General features: G+C 37.6%; 2 protein-coding genes across 8 annotated transcripts in view; one reads left to right on the top strand and one right to left on the bottom strand.

Moving 5' to 3' along the window:
* abtb2b (ankyrin repeat and BTB (POZ) domain containing 2b) overlaps positions 1-8,139 on the top strand; it is a 55,378-nt gene extending 47,239 nt beyond the window's left edge. For 2 of the 3 annotated variants that reach the window (XM_038275593.1, XM_038275601.1), the window contains 12 exons: positions 99-264; positions 877-966; positions 1,131-1,232; positions 2,384-2,480; positions 3,043-3,178; positions 3,924-4,186; positions 4,281-4,655; positions 4,898-5,000; positions 5,316-5,394; positions 5,972-6,040; positions 6,949-7,062; positions 7,148-8,139. In XM_038275593.1, the coding sequence (XP_038131521.1) occupies positions 99-264; positions 877-966; positions 1,131-1,232; positions 2,384-2,480; positions 3,043-3,178; positions 3,924-4,186; positions 4,281-4,655; positions 4,898-5,000; positions 5,316-5,394; positions 5,972-6,040; positions 6,949-7,062; positions 7,148-7,378 (1,825 nt within the window). In that variant the 3' untranslated portion in view covers positions 7,379-8,139. The remainder of the gene's footprint in view (positions 1-98; positions 265-876; positions 967-1,130; positions 1,233-2,383; positions 2,481-3,042; positions 3,179-3,923; positions 4,187-4,280; positions 4,656-4,897; positions 5,001-5,315; positions 5,395-5,971; positions 6,041-6,948; positions 7,063-7,147) is intronic. The other variant, XM_038275609.1, reaches the window with a different exon arrangement.
* Positions 8,140-10,869: 2,730 nt separating this feature from the next.
* Positions 10,870-26,231, bottom strand: part of brsk2a (BR serine/threonine kinase 2a) — a 262,598-nt gene continuing 247,236 nt past the window's right edge. Inside the window, exons 14-19 of one of the 5 annotated variants that reach the window (XM_038275549.1) lie at positions 22,092-22,866; positions 20,186-20,234; positions 18,521-18,644; positions 17,259-17,439; positions 15,809-15,898; positions 10,870-11,330 (exon numbers count right to left, since the gene is read on the bottom strand). In XM_038275549.1, the coding sequence (XP_038131477.1) occupies positions 11,308-11,330; positions 15,809-15,898; positions 17,259-17,439; positions 18,521-18,644; positions 20,186-20,234; positions 22,092-22,866 (1,242 nt within the window). In that variant the 3' untranslated portion in view covers positions 10,870-11,307. The other 4 variants (XM_038275575.1, XM_038275539.1, XM_038275558.1 and 1 more) reach the window with 4 other exon arrangements.

Here is a 26,231-nt window from a genome sequence, read left to right as displayed (position 1 = left end):
ATTACAAAGAAAAGCTTTGCACAAAGTGTAAAATTGTATATTTTTCAAATGATCCTCTTTAAGAAGAAGAAAAATATTTTTTTTTTCTTCCTTTTAAGGCCTGAGTGTTGCTTTAGCTCCTTTAAGCGTCTGGACTCCAAAGCGGCCATAGATAAGTTTAACCTGGATTTGGGTTTCCGGATGCTTAACTGCGGACGCACAGATCTCATTGGTCAAGCCATTGATCTACTCGGGCCAGATGGAGTCAACAGCATGGATGACCAGGTACTGCTAAAGCAAATGCATAAATTTGAACAGGCCTATAAGCATATACCATGAGTACAGTAACTTAAATTATTTGTTAATATTTGTGGATAAGGGCGGGGTAAATCTTCAGACGAGTCAGCAGCTTTTACTCAAACATTCTTTACACAAGCATAGATATCAAGTTTTGGATTTGAAAATAAGGGAAATTTCAAAACGTCCCCTGCAAGCCATACGTCTATCTCTCTCAAGCCCCAGTATCCATTATATTTTAGATAATGTTCACATGAAAATCTAGAAAAACCAATTGCCAACTAAATTTAGGCGATCCAACTTTGACTTGCAAAGCTTGCTAACAGTTCCATTTGAAGAGGCAGATCAAGGTTTTTTGATTTTTATGTTAAGTATTTTATATGTAAGTATAGAAATTTATTGGGGACTTCTGATACGGGACGACTGCGGGAAAGAGGAATAAAACATGGTAGTTTTTTGGCCAAAACAGGAGACTTGAAAGTTATACAAAAATGTATACATTTTCATCAAATCCAAAGTAATCTCACACAAAGAAAAGAAATCAAACCTGATTGTATGGTAAATTATCAGTTTATGATATCTTGGATTCCTGTCGCCCAGGGTATGACTCCACTGATGTATGCCTGTGCAGCTGGAGATGAGGCCCTTGTTCAGATGCTGATTGATGCTGGAGCCAACCTCGATGTGGCGGTAAATACAGAATGGATTCCCTCAATATTTACACCTCAAATACATGTATACATTATATAGTTTTATTTGTATAAATAAAATATCTCAATCCTCTTCATAAACATTATTTTTGGCTTGATATTGAAAGTATTAATGTACTCGTCTAATCTGTTCTGTCTCTGCAGGTTCCACATTGCTCTCCAAAGCATCCTTCTGTGCATCCTGACAGTCGACACTGGACAGCTCTCACCTTTGCAGTGTTGCATGGACACATTCCTGTAGTGCAGGTAGGAAATAAAGATGTACATTTATTTTAGTATCTTTAGTATTACCATATTAAATGTAGATAATTGTTTTACCCCCATTTAATATTATGTTGCCATAGAAATTATCAACAGCATTTTTTTTTTTTGCATTCATCCATTCAGATGTAAGCTCAACAGAATAAAACCAATAGTTAAATCCCCTGTGGAACTAGAATCTCTCACCTTCAAAGCAAACTAGAGCACTATAGTGAAGCTATTTTTCTCTCCACTCTTTTCGCTTAAGACAGGGGAATTGCTTTTGTTTAGTTTTTTTATATAAACAAAGCTGTTTTTCATACCCCTGCACAGTTGCTGACGTCAGATGCCAGTAACCGTGTTTAAACCTGAGGGAGGTGAAAAACAGATGGGTTTAGTGAAGAAAAAAAAAGATTGCAACAAACATGCAGTAAATCCTCAAAAGGATGCCTCTTATAGTGCTGTAGACAGTAGCTATTTCTACAGCTTATTAGTAAGGAGAAATCATTTAGGGATGAGCTGACCTTTAAGTAACAACAAAAAGTTCATTTAAATGACAGAGAAAAGAACAAACTTAACTTGTTCAGCTTTGTAATTTACCAACACTAACAATTCCTATTTGTAAAGAAAAACACCCAAATTGTGTTGTACTCCAAATTAACGTTATCAGACGTATCATCTGTAAATGTCCCGCATTTAGATATTGGTTAAATAATAGGTAAATCAACAAAAAGTTCCTAGTTAGTGAGGTAACATACCAGATCCTCCATGTGCCAAGTTTGATTGACAGTAAACTACAATGTACTATAGTATCACTGCATGTATGCTGCATACCGAATACATTATTTTGCAGTGCCTGTGTTGCCATATTCATATTCCTTGTATCAAACTTATTAATTTAAAAGTCTTTTATAGAATGAATGGTATTTGAGGTATGGATTTGGTTTCCTGCAGCAAGACAACAACTATACTAAAAAAGCATGTGTGACTTGAGGACCAGACTGACATGGCTTTGTGTACTGGTTGATTTGAAAGTTTGTTGTAAACATACTGTGGGTGTAATATAACACATAGTTCTGACTTATGGTCTGAATTCAATAAAGGAAAAGATAAAGGATTTCAGACCTGCTTATTAAAATGGATGCGTTTGTCTGCAGCTTCTGTTGGATGCAGGAGCCAATGTGGAGGGAGCAGCAGTCCGAAATGGACAGGAGGCCACAGCAGACACTCCGCTGCAGCTGGCATCTGCAGCAGGTGGGTAAAGGCAGACGTTTCAGCTCAGAGCATAGCTCATGTTAGACGGGGGCTCACAAAAAGTTGGTTTGTTTTTTCATTTAACTCATTAGTAAACCACTACCCTAAACGACAGGCAGAACAGTTGACGAAAAGAAAGATGGATAAATGAAAGTGTTTGTTTTACTGGAAAACTACTGATAGCAACTGGTTTGTAACTTATATCACACAATACAAGTTTCCCATAGACCACCAAGTTGTGAATGCGCAGAGGTAATTGGTGGGGAATGAGGGTGTGAAATGAAGGTGTGGTGAATGAAGAAGTGCTGCCTGCAGTAATTTAGTCCCCTCTGGGCCACATTCCTCCATGGGATCCACTTTAAAGTCACAGTAAATGACACTCAGTCCACATAGTCCTACTGACAGAGTGCAAACGGCTTGATGTGAATGTGCTGCTGGTTTCTGACTGTAATGTTAACCGATACTCTTCAATTGATCTTCAGTAAAATGTACTTTGCATAAATTCATATACAAAAAAAGTAAATCAGATATTCAAGAAAAACTTTGATTTTGTGCTTCTCAGGTAACTATGAGATGGTGACGTTGCTCCTGGCACGTGGAGGTGACCCCTTATCAAAGAACCATGATGGAAATGCTCTGACTTCATCCCTTTATGAAGACATGAACTGTTTCAGTCATGCTGCTGCACATGGACACAGGTGGGTCTTATGTAAACCATAGAGGCTCTGCTCACATATTAAGGACTTATATTTAAAGAAAACCTCAAAGAAAAAATCAAAATTCATTATTTTTGGACTGAAGAGATTTTGAGTTTATTCTTTCAAAACCTTTTAGAAACATGGATATTATTAAGTTAATCTGTTTAAAAACTTAAATGCATAACAAAAACTTGTATATGATAAATTAGAAGGCCTCTCTCTGTTAATAAGCTTATGAAAACCAAAAATTAGCTCACCTTAAAAATACTTTCACATATTTTCTTTCCACTTAACTTTTCTTTAATGTGCTTGGATACAGTTCTCTTTGATAACTTTAAAACTCGAAGTGAACATCATGACTTTGTGCATTTCTGCAGTATTTTCTATTTTTCATACTGATTTACCTTCTCTTTGATGGAAACCATAATTATGAAAATGAACCAATTTTATATATATATATAATATATATATATATATGAAATGTAATATTGTTTAAAAAAAAGTGCAAAAGTGAGGACAGTTGTCCATTAGTTTCTAAATAAAAACTGGTAGAGTGATCTTATAGTTTGTTCATAATATAATGTTGACTCAACATTTCACACAAAGGGTGATGGATTATTTAATCACAGGGAGATTAAAGAGTCACAGAAATTAAATGTGTTACCATTGGAGCATAGATAATTGATTCAGTGCCTTCCGTTTCCTTCTCCTTGCCTCCCCTCTTCCCTCTCTATTGTCTTGTCAGAAACGTGCTTAGGAAGCTACTGACTCAGCCCCAGCAAATCAAAGAGGATGTCCTGTCTCTGGAGGAGATCCTAGCTGAGGGAGTGGAGGAAGAAGTTCCAGGGATGTGTCCTTATCTTTCAGCTCCTTCCAATGGCACTCCAGCACTGCAGGATGCTGCTATACCCAAGCTGAGCAAAGCCAGGATGAAGGCTCTGCAAGAAGCCAGCTACTACAGTGCTGAGCACGGCTATCTTGATGTCACCATGGAGCTTCATGCAATGGGTACCTTTGAGATAGCAAATAGACCACAAGGTTTTTAGTCTTTTTTTGTTTGTTTTTTGTGTATCCAAAACAGCTAAAACTTCTGTTTAATCAGGTGTACCTTGGAAACTTCACGTTTGGCTGGAATCTCTTCGCTGCACTCATCAGCAGTCCAGGACAGGCGCCACCCTCTCTCTTCTTAAAGAATTTACCACAATCCGAGAGGAGGACTACTGCGATGAACTCGTCACCACTGGCCTACCACTTATGTTCACTATCCTCCGAACCACCAAGGTATCACCTAGCATGAAGCCCTTCATGTTTAGCACTTATTGGTCATTGGAAAAGAGAAAAAAAATGCTTCCCTCTACTACTTTCTTTCAGAATGATGCCATTATACAGCAGCTGGCAGCTATTTTTAGCCATTGTTTTGGCTCTGCACCACTTCCAGCCATTCCTGAGATGAAGGCATCTCTTTCAGCTCAGTTGGGTAAGAAGAGTTTGATTTCTGTGTGCCTGAATCAATGTGTTCTCTGTCCTAAAGCTATAAAAATATAGATTTCAGACATAGATCCCAGAACTGTAAAAGGCTGCTATTTTTACATTGATTGAAGGATTTACTACCCTGAAATCTGAGCCAGTTTTACCTTTTAAAATGATTAGTTACAGTAAATAAAAGTAGAGTTTATAAAAAAAAAAAAAAAAAAGTTTTTGTTTTATTTTTTTTTACAGATCCACTCTTTTTGAACAACCCAGACATGTCAGATGTGACATTTTTGGTGGAGGGGAAACCATTTTACGGACACAAAGTTCTTCTGATAACTGCCTCTGACAAGTAAGCAATCACACTTCACTCTGCAGATGAGGAGTAATTGTAGAAAATACAGTAATATTTTTGAGACTGCGGTTTCATGCCACTATAAACAGGTAATTAGACTATAATAAAAAAAATGTTATGTAGCTTTTCTGATATTTAAGTGCAGTCTGTGTAAAAGGTGTTTTTAAGAAAGGAAAAATTATAAAGTTCATTTTAAACGGTCTTTAACCTCTTTTTTTTTAGATATGGGTTACCTGGTAGAACAGAATGGAATTAATTTCCTGCAAAGGGACTTATCCAATAGTACTTTAAAATAACTTTTCTCCACTCCAGATTCAAATCTCTGCTGGTGTCAGATGGAAGACCAGGCAAAGAAATTGAGATCAGTGATGTCAAATACCACATTTTCCAGGTATGAATAACATTTAGTATACAGTTATGTCAAACATGAGGACTCTACTTCAGTGTTATTTGGATACCAGAACATGTATGGAATAAAGAAAACGCAGCTTTCTATTGGAGGAATCTCATTCATTTATGTCAGCAACATCTGGCCAGCTCAGTCATAAAACCATGAATTTTAGCATCTAATAAGTCACTGAAAAAAAAGACCATCAGCAACCTGCCACATGATTAAGTACCCTAGACAATACCCTAGAAAATCCCCCAAATCGGAAGGTTGGAATGGAAATTAAGAACTGGGAAATCGTTGGTCTAGATTTTAATGAGATGCTGTAACTTTATTTGGGGTTTAAATGCAGTCAACCCCTCAGACTGATGCCAGTGGTCGATAACTCCAAGAACTGTCTCATGGAAGTTCCATAATTCGTCTAGCTAAAATTTGGTGTTTCCCAACCTTTTTCTGAGGGCCAGAAAACAAATGTTTACATTTTATCTAAATTTAATGAATGTAACATCTTTTTATTTGTATATGTCAAAATAATTCTATAAATATATAAGTCAAGAATGGAAATTTGACCTCTCTGCAGATGATGATGTCTTACCTCTACTGTGGAGGAACAGAGTCTCTGAAAACAAACGTGCAGGACTTACTAGAGGTGAGAACGGCTGATTGTTTTTTAACTGTTTTTTTAACTAGAAGGAGAAATATGTTCTTCTAAAAACAAATTTATGCACAGTGTGAATACAGCGCTTTATGGTATGGGTCATCAGGTAAACGGATGCCTGATATTTGGTCAAAGTTTAAATATATCTGAATGGATCAAACCAGTTTTGTTCAGTTTAATCAATCAGGCTGTAAATATTAAACCTGAGAATATACCATATTTGCAGCAGTTAAATTGATATTAAGCTACGTGTTTCAGTTTTACTGTAAAATTTTTTCGTATTAGTAAATCCACACCACTTTGATCAGAGTAAAAGTAATGTGTAGGTTGTTTAAACCAGTTTATCTCACCAAAAACAAACTAAAGAGGGAGCAAATTTAAATGATGAATAGCTCTAACCTAAACCTCATCTATCCATGTCACACTGGCTTCTGATTTTTGCTTATTAAAAAACAGACAAGGAAGTATTTTGTGTTTGTTATATTTAAGGGTAATGGCACCTCTCTGTGTATAAATAGTCTTACTAACTAGGTGGGAAGCTCACAAGTCTTTGATAAGTGTGATCCAAATCTCTGGGTGCTACTGAAACAGCCTGAGGCAGCAACAGCTCTTTGTAATCCTGCATCTTGGGGCATGCAAACACACGCATTTCTGTGGAATTGATTTCAGTTGACACTTCCTCATCATTCGCACTAGAACTGGAAAACTGTTAAATAGGCTTCAAATCACTTTAATCATCCAAACATGTTGATTTTGCATCACTATGAAGAATGTGCTGATTCTAATAAAGGTTGAAACTACTCAGTGTTTGCAACCTCCTGATAGGGGTGCATAATAAAAAAATAATATTAGATCATAAGCAATGGTGGATCACTTTTTTTTTTGTTTTTCTCTTTTAGCTTTTGTCAGCTGCTAATCAGTTCCAGCTGGTGTTGCTACAAAGACACTGTGAGCTCCTCTGCTCTCAGCACATAAACCTCGACAACGCAGTAAACATCTACAAGACGGCTGAGGTAAAGTCTTTTCCTATATGCTGTTCTTGTGTAACTTAAGCTGTACTTTATGACCAAGTAAAAAATGCCTATTTCTCTTCAACAGATAAACGGTTCAGTGGAGCTTAGGGCCTTTTGTGAGAGTTTCTTCCTGCAGCAGATGCCAGCACTCCTGGAAAAGGAAGGCTTCAGGACCCTTTTACTGGGAACCCTCGGAGCTCGACAAGGGAATAACTGCACTTCGCTGGCTCACAGCCGCAGTGACTCACCTCTGCCAGAGCTGGAGGCCATTCTGGCTCAGCGTCTACGCTCGCTTTACATATCATCTCAAGTCTGAAGATATGAACTGCTGTAATGAAACAAGATGCAGACAAGTAACAGAAGCATGTGAAAGTTGCAGAGGAAGGTTTATTGTAAATACAGTCGGATCTGTAGGGGCTACATCCCAGGGCAGGTTAAACAGAACTCCTGACACGGAGGTACAGATCAGTGGCTGAATATATTTATGTGTGCCAAGCATCCAATAAAGGTAGTTACTGTGATGGGAACAGTACATTTATAGAAAGGTGGTTCTGTTTTTGCTTTTCTCCAAGACTCAGGAAGCCTAAATGGAGAGGCCTCTTAAATGACAGAACACTGCTGCCACCTAGTGGACAGCTTTAAAGGCCTGCATAAAGGATTGCCTGAAGAATGGGATTTGCAGCGCCCCCTAGAGCTTAACTAAAGCTATACAGTGATCCTAGACTGAAAATGCAGTGGGAGGAGGACTCAGTCCATTCTTATTCAAGAATTCCTCTTTTATATTGACTGTTTTTAAATAAAGTATGAGCAGAGACATTTTCTGCTAAGTGGGATGGACATTGTCTATTTAATGAGAAAAAAAAAGATGTGAAAGTATTTAATGGGGTGTACCCTTTTTTATGTCATTTTTATTTCAAGCTAATATTTTAAAAAATGCTACAGCTGTTTATGCAGGCATATTAATATGCTAATATCTTTATGTTTAACATATCTACAGCCAAAACAGAAGGATTTGAAACACATGACTGTTTAGATGCTGATTTGCGTAAATAAACCACGATTTTGACTGGAACCATGTTTGTTTGCATGTTGTCTGGTATTCTTTAAAAAAAAAAAAAAAAAAAAAAGCTGAGGTCTCTATCACAATGCAGGATTACTGGGGAAGCAAGAAAACTTCAGGTTTAACCCCGACTTTCTGGTACCACAAAGCTGGATTCATTCTTAGCTCCAGCAGTCATTGGGCAAAAGGCAAGGTAGTGTGACCCTAGACAGTCTATAAACAGGAAAAAATACAGAAAACCACCATGCGCAAACACAGCCTAGGGACAACATAGAGACCCATCAACCCAAGAGTTAATGTTGATGTACAGCTGGAGGAAGCTTTAATAAGTGAGAACAACTCACATACACTGAATAGAAACAACTAAAGTAAACTTGGTGTTTAGATTGGCAATCAATGTCCCACCTCCATATCTCCATCCGCTGAGCACTTAGTAAAATGTACAGGTTTAATAACTGCTTGTTTGGCCAGCAAATCTACACAGCCAACCTTAAATTTTCAAAAGATTAGTCATCATACCTAAAGTATGAAAGCAATCAAAGCCCATTGAATCGCTAAGCCATGCTAGGCTAACACATCTCTTCAGCAGTGCCACATCCATGATTTTCTCCAGCTGTAAACAATAAATGTTAATTAGATGAACCAGGTACACAAAAATAAGTCATGGGGCCTGGGAACTTATTTGGATCCCATGAATGATCTGACGAGAGATATTTAAACATCATAAGCTGAGAACTAAAGACTGGAGAGACAATTAAACAGATTAAGCCTTTTCATTGAAATCTACCATCTGTATGTGGTTGTTTTAAGAATAATAAAAAAAAATACAGCAGTTTCTCAAGGTCAAAAACCTTTAAAATGTTTTATAATATAGCCAACACATATTGTATGTATATTGAATTTATTTGTATACAAGAAAGAAACATTTTTGCCAAAACCAACAACCAAAAATAATTAAATTTCTTTTTTTTTTCTTAGTTTGGTTGAACTTTTCATTTCCACCTTAAGTATATCCACTACTATTGTTGGGTCTGCACCAAGATACACAGAACTGAATAAGTGAAACGAACACAACATAACTGAATGAGTTTATTGTTTCAGCACTGAAAATGCTCACAGTTATTTAGAATGGGGATTACATCAGTAAGCTTTGCTCCTGCTCTGTCAAAAAGCAAAACAAAAAAAACCAACAAAAGACCCCATTGGGCCAATATTTCTCCTCTGTGCTGTCTGCTTCCTATTGTAGAAAACAAAGAGGAGGGGGATATCAGGTATTGCTTTGATTTTGTAGTAGTGGTATTCCCTCCCTGTGCCTCTGCAATCACCAGGCAGAGAGCCCAGACCTCTGAGCTTTCTACGGAGAGGTACAGTGTAAAGGAAGCATTGTTGAAAAACTTTGTGCACAAGCTGAAGGAAGAAAAACAAAGTCAGCGGGAGTGGGAGGAAAGTGAAAAAAACAAAAACAAATAAAAGGCCAGAATTAAAAGCAGAGAGAAGGGAATTTCAACTTTAAAATACAGTACTGTAGGTGGGGGCGGGATCAATGAAGGCTGGTAAAAGGGGTGAGTTTGGCATGGAACATTAAACACTAAAGCCATGCAAAGAAAAGCTCCTGTTTGACATGCACACAGCAATACAAGCAAAAAAGCATAGAGCAGGAATCCCCAGCATGGTTGAGAAGACAATCAACCCCCACAGCTTGTCTGTCTATTTACAAAGAGAAGAAACAGATCTGCTGAGTTTTCCTCCTCAGGCCTGGCATACAACGCACGATAATATGAAACTGACAAATATCAATAGAAGAGCATGTTCCCTCTTCAAAAAGAGGCTAAGTCTACATTCTTAAATTACTGGTAAAATCATTCTCTTTCCAGAGTTCCTACAAGTTCTTATTTCCTCTTAATCGAGGTCTGGAAATTTGTCAAAGTTCACATATTTTAGTTTAAATTGGACCAAAAACAAATCAAATAAATCCAAGCTTTTTTTTTTTTTCTTTAAATGTCCCATTTACAAACACACAAGAGGGTAGTAAATAACATTCAACTGACCTAACAGCTTTGTTCATATAAATAGCCAAGTTATAATAAATTAGGAATCAAACAGTGAGATGAACAAATATGAATAAATAAATACGACAATACAAAAATATTCACAATTGCATTTATCACATTTTTTTTCTTTGTTCCTCTACTCCTACTGCTGGTATTGGAGACTAAGAGAGAGGTACAAATGGAAAATCAAAGAAAGTGCTGCAGAGAACTGGGAACGTTCGGATAATTTCCTGGTCGATCAGACAAGGAAACAGAAATACACAGAATTCAAAATGAGAGAATGAACAGGCGTAGCTTCAGTTGCCTGTTTCTATGATATCCAACAGTGTCACAACTAGGCATTACTTTTTTTCTTTTTTTACATTAAAAATGCTTTCAGTTTGTACAAGAGAATAGATCATTCATTTTAAATACCCACATAACCCTCCCTGCAACCCCCCCATACTTTCATTTGATCTCCCCATCCTCCCTTTGGCCGGTTCGGCTAACAGCCCCATCCTCCCTTTGGCCGGTTCGGCTAACAGCCCCATCCTCTCTGAAATCAGAATTTCAGTCCATTTTGCAGCAATAGTATCAAGTCTTGTAAAATTCAGAAATCAAACCCAGTTCATCACAAAGTACAATAAAAAGAAATCGAATACAATCCGGCAAGCGCCTGTGTTGGTTGTTTGGGCTTTTCAGAACACATCCTCTTCTCAGAACACATCCTCTTCTCTTCCCTCCTCCTAAGATTTCAAAAAGTCTTTAATATATTTTTTTATGTTATTAAAGTTAATACGAGTACATCCCAGAGTTTTTTTGTGCATGATTTTTGTATGTTGTATCTTGTGTTTTTGATCAGTGCTTTATTTCCAATAATATAGAATAAAGAAAAATCCCTTAAAAAAAATCAAGGAACTGATGTCTGGAGTGCATGATTAAGTAAGGTGAAAATGCGCAAGGATTTTCATCTACTTCTACTGACGGGTGCCAGAGGTGGAGTTGGAGAGCAGTTGAAGGTGGAAGTCTGTTTTCGGCACGTCTCGGAAAGGAATCCTCCACTGACACCTGTCCGAAACTCTTGGCACATTCGAAAGGGGTGGATGGAGGGTAGTTGAGGGAGGGCGATAGGAGCATGGAGCGCGAGGAGGGACTTTAATAGGTTTTCTGGATAATTCCTGGTGTTAAAAACAATTTAGGACATTACAGAGGTTAACAGCAGCAAGGAAGACCAACAATAAGCATAGGACAAAGGGGATTTGGTGGGTTGGGTGGAGGGAGTGTTAATGACTGTGGAAAATGAAGGAAAATGAAAACTGGGAAGCTATTTAAATGTGCACATGTTATGGAGCTGCAGTATATATTTTTTTATCTTTTAATATATTTTTTTCCAATTATCACTTAATTAAATGTTCTCTCTTTGCTTGATTTTGATTTGATTAATCTAAAAAATCTCTCTGTCTAAGACTCTTCCTCTGACCCCACAGACGCCAAGGACAGCTTGGCTCTGTCTCGGCCTGCAGCTGGAAATTTGGCGTCATTGTTTTCTGACTGGTGCCTCCGAACTTGCATAGGAGAGGGGCAGTGTTTGGTGAGCATGCCGACCGGATGGGGCACCTGGCCGTTCTTCTCGTCTGAAAAAAGTTGGTCAGTTATTTCAAGAGAGCTACTCAGTGCTCTACTAGTGTACAGAAATGAGGAAAATGTAGGAACAATGGTGGGATTCAGGAGATAAAGATAAGGATCACTGCTAGACAGAGAAACTAAAGGACAGTTTGGGGAGATGCAACAAAGACGACCTGTGCTTTTAAAGGAAAAAATGTCAGAAAGTTTGAATCTAAAGCAGATCTTTTTATCAATCCATAAAGTTTCAAGATTAAATATATATACAGTTCCACTAATATGTAATTAAACGTCCCTTCAGAGATTGTGGGCAATTCCAGTTTCCTGGCGGCCATTATCCTGCAACTTTTAGATTCACTCTTGGTCCAACACACCTGAATCAAATGGCTGAGTTACCTCCTCCGTATGCAGTTTGTTCCTCCAAAGTCCTCTCAATCATCTACGGTACTTACTTGATTCAGATGTGTTGAACCAAAGGCACTTTTAAAAGTAGCAGGACATCGGCCCTTAGGAACTGGAATCACCCATCCCTGCTCTAAGCTGTGTGCTCGCACATTCTCAGCGCACAAGAATTTATGCAGCACATAAAACAAAATCCAAATATAAATCCATTAGACCAATAATAATTTTTCTGTATCATTTTTAATCCCTGTATCATATGTTTTACAACTTAAAACCAACAATGAAAGTAGGAGAAACAACCAAATTGCCCCCTAATTTTATATATATATATATATATATATATATATATATATATATATATATATATATATATATACGTGTGTGGACGTAGTGTATGTAATTTATATACCCGCATGCATCTTCCTTTGGCACATTCTTCTTCTTTTTAACTACTGTATTTGAGCTGATGTAATGAGTAAATTTCTCCACTGTGAGATCAATAAATCAATATGTATATATATATATTAAAAGCTTTACAATGTATTTGGATTGTCTAAGACTTGCTAGGAAATATTTTCCAAATATTTGTCGAGATGTGTGTTCAAATTTTAATCTGTATTTTTGACCTTATTTTGTTGTACCATCATTCCAAAGTAAAAACAAGAATGTTTCAAATGCATCATTAAAGGCAAATTGTAACTCATGCCAAAGAGAACATGGATATACACTTCTAAACGGCACTGTTCATTAAAATACAATGACTTAACAAAAAACAAATTGGTAGATCTAAGCAAAAAAATCCTAATTAAGTCTAAACAGTTTTTATTTTACAAACTGTCTGCTATACATCTATATGTCAATATTTTGTTGAGCAGGTCTGGTCAGCTGTTGCTAGCAAACAGAACTATCAGGATACATTAGAGATTACTATTATGGTTCAAATGTAACTGAGAATCAACAAAAAGAGGATATTAATATAGATTAATATAGATTAATCTCCCTATGTTTTCTAACCAAACTGTTAAGAATAAACTAAACACAGATATTCATACAGCTTAACTCTTGGTACAGTTCAGCTCATGAAAGCTGTCCACTGGTGTCGGGCCTAAAGTACTTAGTGAAATGCACGTACCTCAGTAATGTTAGATAGAACAACTGCTTTGATTACTATTCCAAAGTTGAACACATGAATCTGCAAATGTTGTTTTTTACATTAAACTGAAAGGCTCTTAGAAGTAACAGAACTATAACATAACAGAGATAAAATATAATAAATTAGTATTTCTGTCTCAATTCTTCTTTTTTTTTTTTTGATAAATGAAAAATTACCACCAAATTACTACAGACAGACATTAAAAGCATATGTGGACTTCTCCTCATAATGATTATTTCAGCATTTGGTGCAGCACTAAACAAGAGCACTAAACATGGAAAACAGAAAATAAAAATGTAATGTTCCACAGTTTATTGTGTCATATCTTTGCACAGTTTCAGTTAAACACTTTCTGATTAGTTGGCAAACAGCCGTTTGCCCAGGAGTCCTATGAAGTGAAACAAGCAGCAACAATTTTTCAGTTAGAAAAAGAGCCTGAGGGGTGAGGACAAGACAACACATGCCAGACAAAATATTTCATGTATCTGCAACTATGTGTGTTTGGTAATAGCATGCAGTCGTCTATTAATCAAATAGACATAATTAACATTAAGATAATTAGTTCGGTGATTTTACCGAGTTCAATAAAGCCAAGGGAAGCTTTGCATATAATATAATGCAACTTTATTTTTTATAATATTCTTAATATTAACACTAGTAATCCAGGCTAATAAAAACACTCTTTGTTGCGGAAGTTGTTACTGTAGAAAGAAAATAGTAACATAGTCATTATCAGGGTCAGTGAGGAGATTGAAAACAGAGTTGCAGGAGTCAAAAAAGCTTTGTTTTCACCTTACCCTAACCTCAGGAGGGACTGGTTTGCTCTCAAGTTCATTAAAAAACTCTACAAGAACAAGAAACCTGATGTTGTTTTCGTTTGTTTTGCTTCCAAGTATTCATACTTCAAGAGAAGCTTAACTGCCAAACTTATAGAAAGTCCCCATCCACTATAGCTTACGTCGTGCCTGCCAAGAAAATGAACTATCCATTACATAGAAGAACAGATTGATCACTATTGAAATTTTTTCACCTGAAATAAAGAAGGGAATCTGAATTTAAAAACAAAGGGGAAAATCATCTCTGCATTTCCTTCTTAACAACGCCCAATCAACAATCGGATACACAGAGAAAAAAGTTCTGACCGTACGAGTCAATGTGTATTTTTCATTTTTGGCTTCTTTTATAAAAACATCTATCTAAGAAATTTTTGTAAATCTCAGCTCAAGTAAATATCTACATTCTAAAGGGGCTTAAAGAACACTGCTCAGTATAGTATGCAATTATGCCATTTTCACTATGAGACGCTAAAGGCAACCTAAAATGTTATGTGCATATCTTTTTTTTGTTGTAAATTATTAAAACTAAATTTGACACCATATTCTCTCTCTCTTTCAAACACTCACATGTTGGGACATAGTCCTGGCAAAATCTACATCAGCGAGTCCACGTTAATAAAAACTGTAAATCTGCCACAATTGTCAAGTCATTGCATCTCTGGTTGTCTGCACCTTGTGAACTCTAGGGGGGTTTCCTTCAATCAAGGTGCTCAGATTTTTACTCTTCTATCAGACAACCCTAAGTAATCACTATGACCTAATAGTGTAATAGTGCAATATTAAAGATTAACATTTGGTAATAAGATGAAACTGATATTCAGGAGAAACACAAATTTCTGGCTGATTAACACAAGCCTGTTTGTTGTTCCCCTGCTGACCAACAGATGGGGCTATTGCAAAGCAAATGAAGAAGTGGAGAAGAAAATCAACAGATAAAAAATGCTAAGAGCAGAAGGGAGGATGAAGATTTCTGTATCTTTTCCCTACCTTCATAGTTTTTCACTCAGTGCATTAGCAAAACTTATCAGAGACACTGAGGGGAAACAACAGACTAATGTGTTCAGGGGCTCTGTAGCTGCCTTGAAACTAATGAGACAAAAGAGGAGCTAATCATACTGTCAGGAGTTTGCTCTAAAACATTGAGATGTCAAAGGAGTCCAACATGGAGGAGACTAGCTGGGCGTCTTATTTTCTCAAAAAGATGCTGAAAACAAAAACAGAGGCACATACCAGCCGTGTTGCTGAGAGGATTTGAAGAGTGCGTTAAGACACAACAGTGTTGCCATGGCAGCAAGCATGGACGATCGGTTTTTATAATTGGAATAATCTCACGTAAATAAACTTAATCTACCTTTACTTCAATCTTTAATTTGCTGTGGCAAAATGAGAACATTTTGGCCTGTAGTCGACGCTTGAGAGCAACCCCTCCCTGTTTTTAAGGTCGGTCAGATGCAGGCACAGCAAAGGAAGCAGTTTGGTGAAGCAAGGACAGACACAGACTGGGGAAGAGCAAGATTCATCTAAGCTTCTAAGTTGTGAAATACTGATTAAGAGGTGGGATGGAAAGGTGAGATGTTTGTGAGGAATTTGAGGGGAGAGTTTGGAAAAAAGGAATTTGGGGGGTGGAGGTGTTCCAACTTACCAGAGAGCTGTTGGACCCCAGGCTGATCATGTGTGCTTAACAACTGGCTTTGAATTGTCTCGACTACTCGCTTAAAACGTCGGCTTGGACCTGCACACAAGTAAGGCGAAAACATTGGATTAATAAACCTAAAGTTATTGCCTAGGTCCTGAGTTCATAGATTGTAGCTAGTTCACTTCGATCATCCACTCTAGTAGGAAAATGAGCTGAAAAGGAAAGCAAGCAGCACATTCTCTGAGTGACGTATGGATATCATAAGTAAAACTAGCGTTTCCCCACAAACAAAAGTGAAAATGTCTGCTTATTTAACCAGAATTCAACATGGAAAACACTACTGTAGAACAAGAAAAGAAAAATACTTACAGTAATAAGGAGCCATTATTCTTTGCTGAAACCTTATATACATGCCGGCAGGCTGCTATATAATCTCAAGGTCTGAACTTTTTACTGTACAGTTTACCTGGCTGCAATTGACAGTTTCAGGATAAAACTGTCAATTAGTTTTTAGATTGCTTTTATCAGTTGCCATTCATAATAATTCAAGGTTATTCTCATTTTTCACTCTTACCCAAATCTCATTTTAAACTTTAGACACATTTACAGTTAGATAATTTTAAATAAATAATTTTGAAATGATCTCAGGTGTTGTTTTTCATAAGGTTGCTCTCACACATTAAATGTGGAAGATTAGATTATACTATTTTATTTGTCTATAAGTTTAGGGCTAAGGTGGCTTCTACAAATCATACTGGTGCAGTCCTACTCATTGAAGTGAAAGAGACAGAAAGGGGGTGAGAGAAAGCATGCATCTGTTTCTGCACAACTAAGCATTCACACATGACTGCTCCGTATGTAATCTTGCATTTCCAGACATCGTTTTGTTAAACTCAGGGCGGTTAGTAGAAAATCTTATCAAGCACTCGGGGTGGCAGGAACTCCACAAAACTCTCAGGCAGTCGCTCATTCCACCAGCAACCTTGGACAAATAAAATCCCCTCCAGGTTTATGTATTTGGTGCTTTGTAAAAAATCGCAGTTTAATGCAATCAGTTTAAAGAGAGACTGGATTGTACTCACACACGTATGTGTATATATGTATATATATATTCATACACACATGGGTAGAAAACCAGAAACTAGATTTTAACAAGGATCAATTGGAGTTTATGTAATTTACTTGGAACCTGTATGTAAGATTGAACTGCAGCCACTTTACTTTGGTAAAGTTCCTTCAGAATAAAAATTTCATTTCTGTGGGGAAAAAGGAATGATATTATGGTGAATTTCACCCAATATTATTTCCTAGTCTTTCACTGTATAATTTAACTCTCATCTCTTAGAATTGCCCCAACTCATCTAGGCAAGGCAAATGTTGCTTAACAGCGTGGTCTTGAATCTGACCATCTACTGACCATTGGAAGCAGGTTTGATGTGTGCAGAAAAACCCTCACCTGAGAGCAGAGTAAAGGTTACAGAATAGATGCCGTTTTCTTTCGTGGCAGCTGTACTCTCCGTGTAGGTGATGTCGACCTGAAACTTAACCGGCTTCTGGAAGACTGTAGGGCCGGCCGTGGACTTGTACTCTGCTCGAAAACTTGTTTGGGAGATGACACTGTGACTCAGGCTGGGGATCTGGGAGAGAAAGATAGAAAATGACAAAGAGGACAGACAAGTATAGAACGAAAAGCTAAGTAACAAAAGCAGGTAATGGGATTATAAATAGAAAAAAGAGATGTCATCTTCTATCGCCCTACCATGCAAATGACAGAATGAATGAGGCCTCATTAAAATACCCTCCACATACCATGAGCCCCAGTCTAAACTTTAAGAAGATTAATGCCTCAGGGAGTACCCATGTGTGCCAGAGAGACTTAAGCTAATATAATCTGGAGTCATCCAAAACATGGCACTCTTCCTCCAAAAAAGATTTTTTATGCCCAACGAACAGGTGAGCTCGGAAATTGTCACGTTTTGCCACAGTGCTGAGGAGGCTTTGACATTCCATTAATGTGAGTGTGCTCTGAGGTATAATTCCTCTGATTCAGCTGCCAATCTCCTGTCTGGAATACCAGCTTGCGTAACCCCGAGTAGAAAATAGCTGCCTTCGGGGAAGGGGAAACAGATCTGACATTGAACTGCGGCAGCAAAGCTGCATTTACGTAGACTTTGTTAAATCTTAGTAGGGTGAGGATGGGTTCTGTTCAGTTATGTTCAGTGAATATCAACTAATTCAGCTGCATGTTTGGACCAAACTGGTTATTTTTATGTTACCCCCTCCTCACCATTACTAAAGTAAAATACAGACACAATCTACAAGCATCTCATGCATTGAACTCGTGTAATTAAGCCTGCACTCATTTTAAGTCATGATGTAGAAGCAAATTTATCTGTATAGAAATTATTAATGCTGGGTGTATTTTATATTGATATGTATGTACATGTGTATGCACATAAACATATCCTCATTGTAATTAGGTACATTTTGAAGCAGTATTTAATGTCTTGCACCAATTAGAGGCAGCAGACTTATTCCTTTCTTAAGTACGACAATAATGCTCTAAAATAAATAATGAGCTGAAATTTAACTATGAATACAAATGGTTCACTAAAATACAAATTAAATAGTAACCACCCCCACATCCACACCTACTCAAACACCAAACACAAATAGAGATGCAGAAAGCGGTGACAGACCAACGAGTGTTACGCTTACCGAAAGGAAGGCTTGTACGATGTCTGCCTTGATGGAGCTGAGAGGTTTGTCTTTGATGACAATAAAGATCTGCTCTTCTTTTTCCAAGTTAATGAAGTTACCAAACCAGGATTTTTTGGCAAGTCTAAGAGAAAGAAAAGTAAGTTATTCCAGTTCTTCATTTTCAAAACCTTGGCATATTTAAAGGTTACGACACTACCCCAAAGTCTTGTTCTTTCCATTTATCAGAATTCTTTGTTCTTCAGTGTCAACACAAATGCTCACTCAATGGTGAGTTTATTACTTTCATTTTTCTGTAGTCGAGTTAGCGTTAGCTCGCATGACCGGCTCCGTGATGCTGGCTTTCCTTCAGTATGAGCGCCACAAGCTTCACGTCACATGACTAAGAAAACGTAACGGGATTGGCTGGGTGTTGGACACCACAATCCATTGCTAATGTCTGTGACCTGAAGTAACCCTTGCCTTTTTACACTGAATTTAGACGCCGAATTTAAGACAGTGGAATAGAGCCAGTTGAATCCCAGGAGGCTGAAAATATTGAGTTTGAATTTTGAAAGGAATTTTTTTATATGCATATTTTTTTAACACTGAAAAATTAAACTGAAAAATAAGTATTGAAAATGTAATCATGTTGGAATAGTAATGTGAATTTTTAGCTTGAAGAGAAAATAAATGAAATTTCAACTGTGTACAATGATAATGAATTTTTTTTGGTCGAAAATGTGTTCTGAATATATTTTAACACTGAAACAGTAAGTACAAACATACAACATTTAAATTTCAGTGGCATTTTTAATTAAAATCCCAGCGTCACATATTTGCTTCCATAAAATGCCACTTTTAACATAATCCATCAAGAATGTCAAAAGTCTAAGAGACAGCACTACAAACACACAATCAGTAAAAAGACCATTTTACCAGTCAACACTAAAGTAGATGGGATTTGAAATATGGCAGCTGAGGTTTAGTTAAATTTAAGGCTCTTTTTGTTAAAGAAATTCGATTTTATGTTTAGGTTCTGTTTAATGTGTCTCTCAGTAACGATTCAGATTGCTTCAGACAATAAAGAAAAATAATTTTGACATTTCTCCACTCAGCAAATTGAGTAGCAATATGCCTGGATAGGGAAGATCCACATGAAATATATTGATTAATTTCATTGTCTTAATTAAGTATCTAATTTTGGTATTGTGCAACTTAAATATAGCGCACTTTGGCCTACATTTGAAGTTAAATCGCTAACAATTAAAATATATAAACATACAAACATACTTTGCATGAAATACATCCTTTAAAATTTTTGATTTGCAGGGTTTTTTTTTCAAAGCAGGTGGATATGAGGAAACCATACAGCAGTCAGACAGCCAGCAAAGCAACCATATCTAGGCCAACCTTGAGTAATCAGGCCCACAGGAGTTTGGCAACATCACACAAGCTGACACCCCAACCATTTCCAACACCCTTCCTCATAAACCACTACCCTTATTACCATGAAACATCTCCAACCTACACAGAACCTAAGGTCATCCCCGCAAACTCAGCAGGCAAATATCAAACATTTATGGATGCTACATTTTTCAAATAATTGTGCTATCAAACCAGTTTAAATCAGGCACCAAAAGGCTTGCAGGTTATGAATACGTATATCAGGAGGTCTCCACTTACTCTGGGGAAGACTCTGGTGTGAGACTGGACATCTCCTCTTGCGTAGGAACTGTGAAATGCAGAAACAGTAAATCAGTAGGGCTGTACTAGATCAGTAGAAAGAGCATTAAAAACACTCAATAAAATTTAAAATCTATTCTAAAATAGACAGGCAGTGGATGGAGGTTACAGCAGGGCTGATGTGCTCACATCTGGAGGATACATAAAACATGTACAGCAATAGTTTGGACTAACTGAGCAATGCAGCATAAAAAGTGTTACGGTAGCTATGTTTACATGGAGATCGGATCGAAGACCTTATCAGATGAAAAATGTGTCATATAAACATGTCAGACTGAACATTCTAATCTGATTCGGTCTGATTGGAAAGAAATTTCATTCCTGTTGAGGTGTTTTTTTCCGATCACCATTCTGATTGGTACACACCCATTCTGATCTTTGGAGTAAAATTATCTGCCCTGTGCATGTGTGCAACATCAGGGTGACATCTTTCTCTTTACAAATCTTTATTCACTGGCTGCTGGTCCTCTTTGGTTGAGGAAGTGGATCTAAATGTAATCTATAGATTAATATACCATGCTGCCCTCCATCCCTGTAGCAAAGGAGCATTAGCTAAGGTAGCATGATGTGACGAGGGTCCATTGTAGGAAAAAAAAAAAAAACACATCAAAAGACACGACTGAAGATTCAAAGATGTGAATGTGGGGGGAAGGAACAAAGAGTAACTAAAGTTAAGGATGAGCAGACAAGTTTGGGTTGGTTTACAAAACAGGCAGCTGCTTATTCTACTACAACTAAAGCATTTCGTAAAATGAAACAGTTCTGCACACGCTCAGAATTGATCTGAACACTTTGGACATGCATACACACGTCATAATTGGATCATTTTATTTAGTGTCCATTTAAACAGAGATGTTCCAAACTTCTGATCAACAAAGATTTAGATCAGAATGAAGAAAGTTCATGCATGTTAATGTAGCAAATAACTGGTATCATTGTAAAAGAGAATATAATTATAAATGGGGGTTTTTCTGGTCAAATAAAGGTTAATTAAATGAATGAATATTGAAATTTATAAAGGAAGTGTTCCGAAGATCAGCACAGTTTAAAAAACATTTTGATAAAAGGTTTTATTTAACAAATAAATCAAATTATATGTGGAGCTGAAATGTTTTGGCAAAAATCATCCCCAGATTTATTATAATGTGATTTCATTTAACAGTTAAGAGAGCACTGAAATCAATGGTGGCCATTTTGGCCAAACAAGGATATCTATTGTTCAAGGATGCTTAGAAATTTTAGGTTTAATCATTGATTTACTGGGGAGATAAAGAGATATTGTTGACTGGGCAGATAAATCTTGAGATCATCTGCATAGCATAGGAAAGAGCTGCAGGTGGCATTACGAAGAAAAAAATGTAAGGGGAAAAGTATAGTATTCTATGACACCAACATGAAAGAGGAACATTGGAGGAAGAGACAGTTTTATTATTTTTAATTGTAAAGGCCCTGTGTGTCAGATAGGATGTAAACAAAGTGTTAAGCAATAGATACCAATATGGAGGCCTACGCAAGACAGAACAGAATGATCGTCAACGGTTACTATTAGTTCTAGCAGCAGCAGGACGATTAAACACCTACCATCAATGGATAAAACAATGTCATAGCGTACATTTAGTAAGGCAGAACCTATGCTATGTAGCAGTTTAAACCACACTTATTTTTTTCAAAAAAAGGAAAAAAAAATAATTGCTAAAAACTTGGTAAAAGAGAGAACGTATTTTTTTAAGGAGGGGTGTTAGAACTGTATGACAGTTGATAGGAGCAGGCCAAAGTAATACACAAACTTAAGATTCAAGGGACAATTCTGATTGATGCAACTCTAGCTCAAGGTGAAAATGAGTACCTTGGAGTTTCCGACGGTGGAAGCGTGGAGACCCCAGGAAGCTGTTTTTGATGGAGTTGAGGCGCGTCCTCCAAGGCATGCCTCCAATGGACGGGCTTGGGGGTGGCGTGGGAGTCGGAGTTCCTGCAGGGCTGTCCTTAGGAGTGTGTACTGGAGTGCCTTTTGGGGTTGGGAGGGGGCTGCCTCGAGGGGAAGGGTGAGGGGTAACCTGTATGAGGGGGATAGATTTGGGTGGGTGGTCAGTAGATGGAGAAGGAAAAGGTGCCACAGGGTGAAAGTGGTGTAGCCTGATAGGTGACATGGGTGCTACTGGACTGAAGGGAACCGAGAGCTGGGAGTTGGCAGCATAATGGGAGCGGCGTACCTGGGGGCTGTTTGGTATGGGACCACAGGAGATGGGGGAGGAGGTAAAGGGAGAAGTTGAGGATGAAGAAGTAGGAGTAGGAGGCACAGAGGTAGAGGGGGGCTGCAATGGCAGCTGGCAGGGAGTGGATGGTTCCGATTTGGCAGCAGGTGCTGGATCAGGGGATGTTTCAGGAAGAGGATTTGATCGTGTGGCTTGTAAAGGCTTTGGGGCAACTTTGGGCTTGGCGGGGAGTGTCTGTGTTTTGTTGAGTGCTCCTGGCAGGGGCTCACTGTTTGGAGCCAAGGAGTTAGGTGTGGATATGCGTGGGCCTGTGCGATTTGGAAGGGGTTCAGGGGAAGGACACGGGCTTGTGTTAGGGGACTCAGAAAAGTCCGGGGACTGAGGCGGTACACAGAATTTTCTGATAGGCTGGATTCAGAAATAGGCATTAATAGGGACACACAGGACAACACAGCCAAGAGGAAGAACAGGTGGATGTTAAAATAAAAATCAAAACACATGGGGGATGGATGCAAACACAGGCAACAGCCAGACAAAGGTTAGAAGGGAAATGGTGGGAGGGGAAATTGAGAATTTACAAGACAAAAACAACAACAAAAAATTATGACATGAACGACTTACATCAAACAAGACAAAAGTAAACTGACATGGGAGAAAAAAAAAATACAAGCAACATAAAGTAAAGTCCAACAGAGACATAAGAAGATTGGCTTCAATTGCATAAAATCAACAAAGCTCTGGCAGCTGAGAAAAGCAAGCAAACAAAGATAGATGCAAAAGACATAAGGCCAGCTGTTAAAGTCTGGACTGCCTCAACAACAAGCTGCTGGTAGCATCTATACGGTGGGATCCCTGGGTTCCTAATAGCTTTATTGATCTGTTTGACTTTTAATGCTGTGACCAGAGAGACTAAACTCCAGCATTTGCCTTGGACACCAACCCTTTCTCCAGAAATAACTCCAAATAGAGCCTCCTGTGGAGAGCACAATCCCAGTGATCGGTACATCTGAGAAATCAATTTCCCTTTCAGATCAGCCTCAAAGAAGCCACGTGGTGTTTGTCTGTGTAAGGGGGGTTTGTCTTTGGATCCTGGATAATCTTGAGCCTTCTAAGGTTAGTCAACTGGAAAAGTTTACTGCATGCTCACCAGCTCTGAGCAAGGACAGTGGGATTTTCTGAAGCATTCTCTGATGTGGATTTCTAAAGAGCTCAGAATGTAGAAAAAAGAAGCTGGGATAATGTAAGTGCAGAGGATGGAGAGGTTGGATAAGAGTCTTCAAGTTTGGGAAAAGTTTGTTTTAACATACAGTCTCCAAGTTATACCTCGAGTTATAGAGAACAGCCTTATAAAGTGAATGTCTAAGCGTTGAATAAAAAGGCTAAAGTCTTGTCTAACAATGGATGTTACAGTAATCATAGAAGATGCTAAATTTAGTAAAAGAAAATCCTAAATCATAAAATAAGGTAAGCTAAATGCTGCATTACAGCAACTGCCTGGGTGTTTGAATTTTACCCATAATGCAGAGCCATGAACTCCCTAAAAGCATCATACAATGCATTGTAAAAAGACAAATCTGATAAGTTGGATAGCCCAATAAAATGCAGCTACTTTTTCTTTTCTTTGTCAGTGTCCAAGAAGAACAGGGTTCTGATGCAGGAAGCATGCATTCACGTAAAATATCTGCTTTGAAATATTTTAAGCACAGCCTGCAATGCGCAAAAAATTAAAGCTGCATCAAAATAAATTAAATTGTTGGACCAAAACTCACTGAAATTACACGGAAATATGACCTTAACACAAGGACCAGAGGTACTTTGATGCTTTTCATGACACTGAGCTTTTATGAGTTAAATCTTAAATTATTAATTTCTTAATGATAAATAGAATAGAAAATCCCTTTTTCGTCCCACAATGAGGAAATTGTAGTGTTACAGCAGCAAAAAGGTTATAGAAGAAGTGGTCACACAATGTGGACCTTAGAAAAGTGTATAAAAATAACAGATAAGAACATAAAACAACACAGTATTGTACTGTACAGAGTTTTTACAAAATAAATTGTAAGCTACAAATTTAAGAATTTCTCTCTGCCGTTGACTTTTAGTATGAAAGCTGTGTTCTTCTCATACAGGTGCTGGTCATAAAATTAGAATATCATGAAAAAGTAGATTGATTTCAGTAATTCCATTTAAAAAGTGAAACTTGTATATTATATTCATACATTACATACAAACTCATATATTTCAGATGTTTATTTTGTTTAATTTTGATGATTACAAATGACAACAAATGAAAATCTCAAATTCATCATATCAGAAAATTAGAATATTGTGAAAAGGTTCAAAATTGATGGCCCCTGGTGCCACACTCTAATCAGCTAATTAACTCAAACCACCTGCAAAAGCCTTTAAATGGTCTTTCAGTCTAGTTCTATAGGCTACACAATCATGGGGAAGACTGCTGACTTGACAGTTGTCCAAAAGACGACCATCAACACCTTGCACAAGGAGGGCAAGACACAAAAGGTCATCGCTAAAGAGGCTGGCTGTTCACAGAGCTCAGTGTCCAAGCACATTAATAGAGAGGCGAAGGGAAGGAAAAGATGTGGTCGAAAAAAGTGTACAAGCAAGAGAGATAACCGCACCCTGGAGAGGATTGTGAAACAAAACCCATTCAAAAATGTGGGGGAGATTCACAAAGAGTGGACCTCACCTCAACATATCCCACCTGCTTCCTAGCTGTTTCCCAAACACTTAAAGGCTTAATTATATACCCCTACCAGCCACTCTTAACACCCTCTTCTCCCTCGGCTCATCAGCTCCCAGTCTGTCTTGTTACCGTCACGCCTGGATGACTGCAAGACCCCGTCTGACTGATCGGCTACTGAGAAAGCAGCTTAATAAAACTCTAAATAAAACACTTTCAGTTTTAAAGTCAGAATATCTGCAGGTATTAAATGAAATTGGATTTGTTTGACATTATAGAGAAAAAAGTATCCTATAATGAAAGCAGACTACTGGTTTAATAATAAAATAAAAAAAATCCCAGATGTAAGATAACTGAACCTATTTAATGCACACATCTGATGTCCTACACCTTTAAATACAAAGAGAAAAAACTCTCTTTATCAGAGATACTCCTCACTTACACAATGAAGTGCCTGCACCTCTATTTATATTCATGACTGGTATTGAGCCTTGCATCAAGTCGGAACAGATGCAACCCTGCTGAGAATAAAAATCACAGCAGGAGTAAGATCACTCAATAACTCAGGATAACATAGTGGCACTGATGAGGTTTTTAACAGATTGTTAATTGATTCTTGTTTTTGATTCAGACCACCAAAAGCAAATATGCTGTTGCTCACAAGCAAATTCTTTACACATGTGGTGATTGCAAAATGTAGACATAAGGGATTAACTCCAGATAATCTGCCTGACGTTTTACCAAGGACTACGTCATTCGACTTGTTTCTAAAATGATTCAGACGAGGGGAGGATGAGAACTGACAAAGTAAAAGGGAGTGTTTACATAATCCAGATGACTTTAAAAACACTGGTCATGTTTACAACAGCAGAATAATTATTTTATTTGTAAATGAACCAAATCTTTCCTTCAATTCAGTTTAATTATACACGTCATCTCAAGGCATTTTACAGAGACAATTCAAAAAGATAATATAGTTGTTTTCTATCAAAGGAAAACCAGCTGATTGCATTGACTCATTTACAGCATGTATTAAGTGTCAGTGGAGAGGAAAAAAACTCCCTACACT

The sequence above is a fragment of the Cyprinodon tularosa genome, unplaced genomic scaffold (genome assembly GCF_016077235.1).
Source record: "Cyprinodon tularosa strain WSP-4 unplaced genomic scaffold, ASM1607723v1 ctg121, whole genome shotgun sequence".
Lineage (NCBI taxonomy): Eukaryota > Metazoa > Chordata > Actinopteri > Cyprinodontiformes > Cyprinodontidae > Cyprinodon > Cyprinodon tularosa.
Note: the sequence above shows the minus strand (reverse complement) of the source record. Positions and strands in the feature narration are given on the sequence as shown.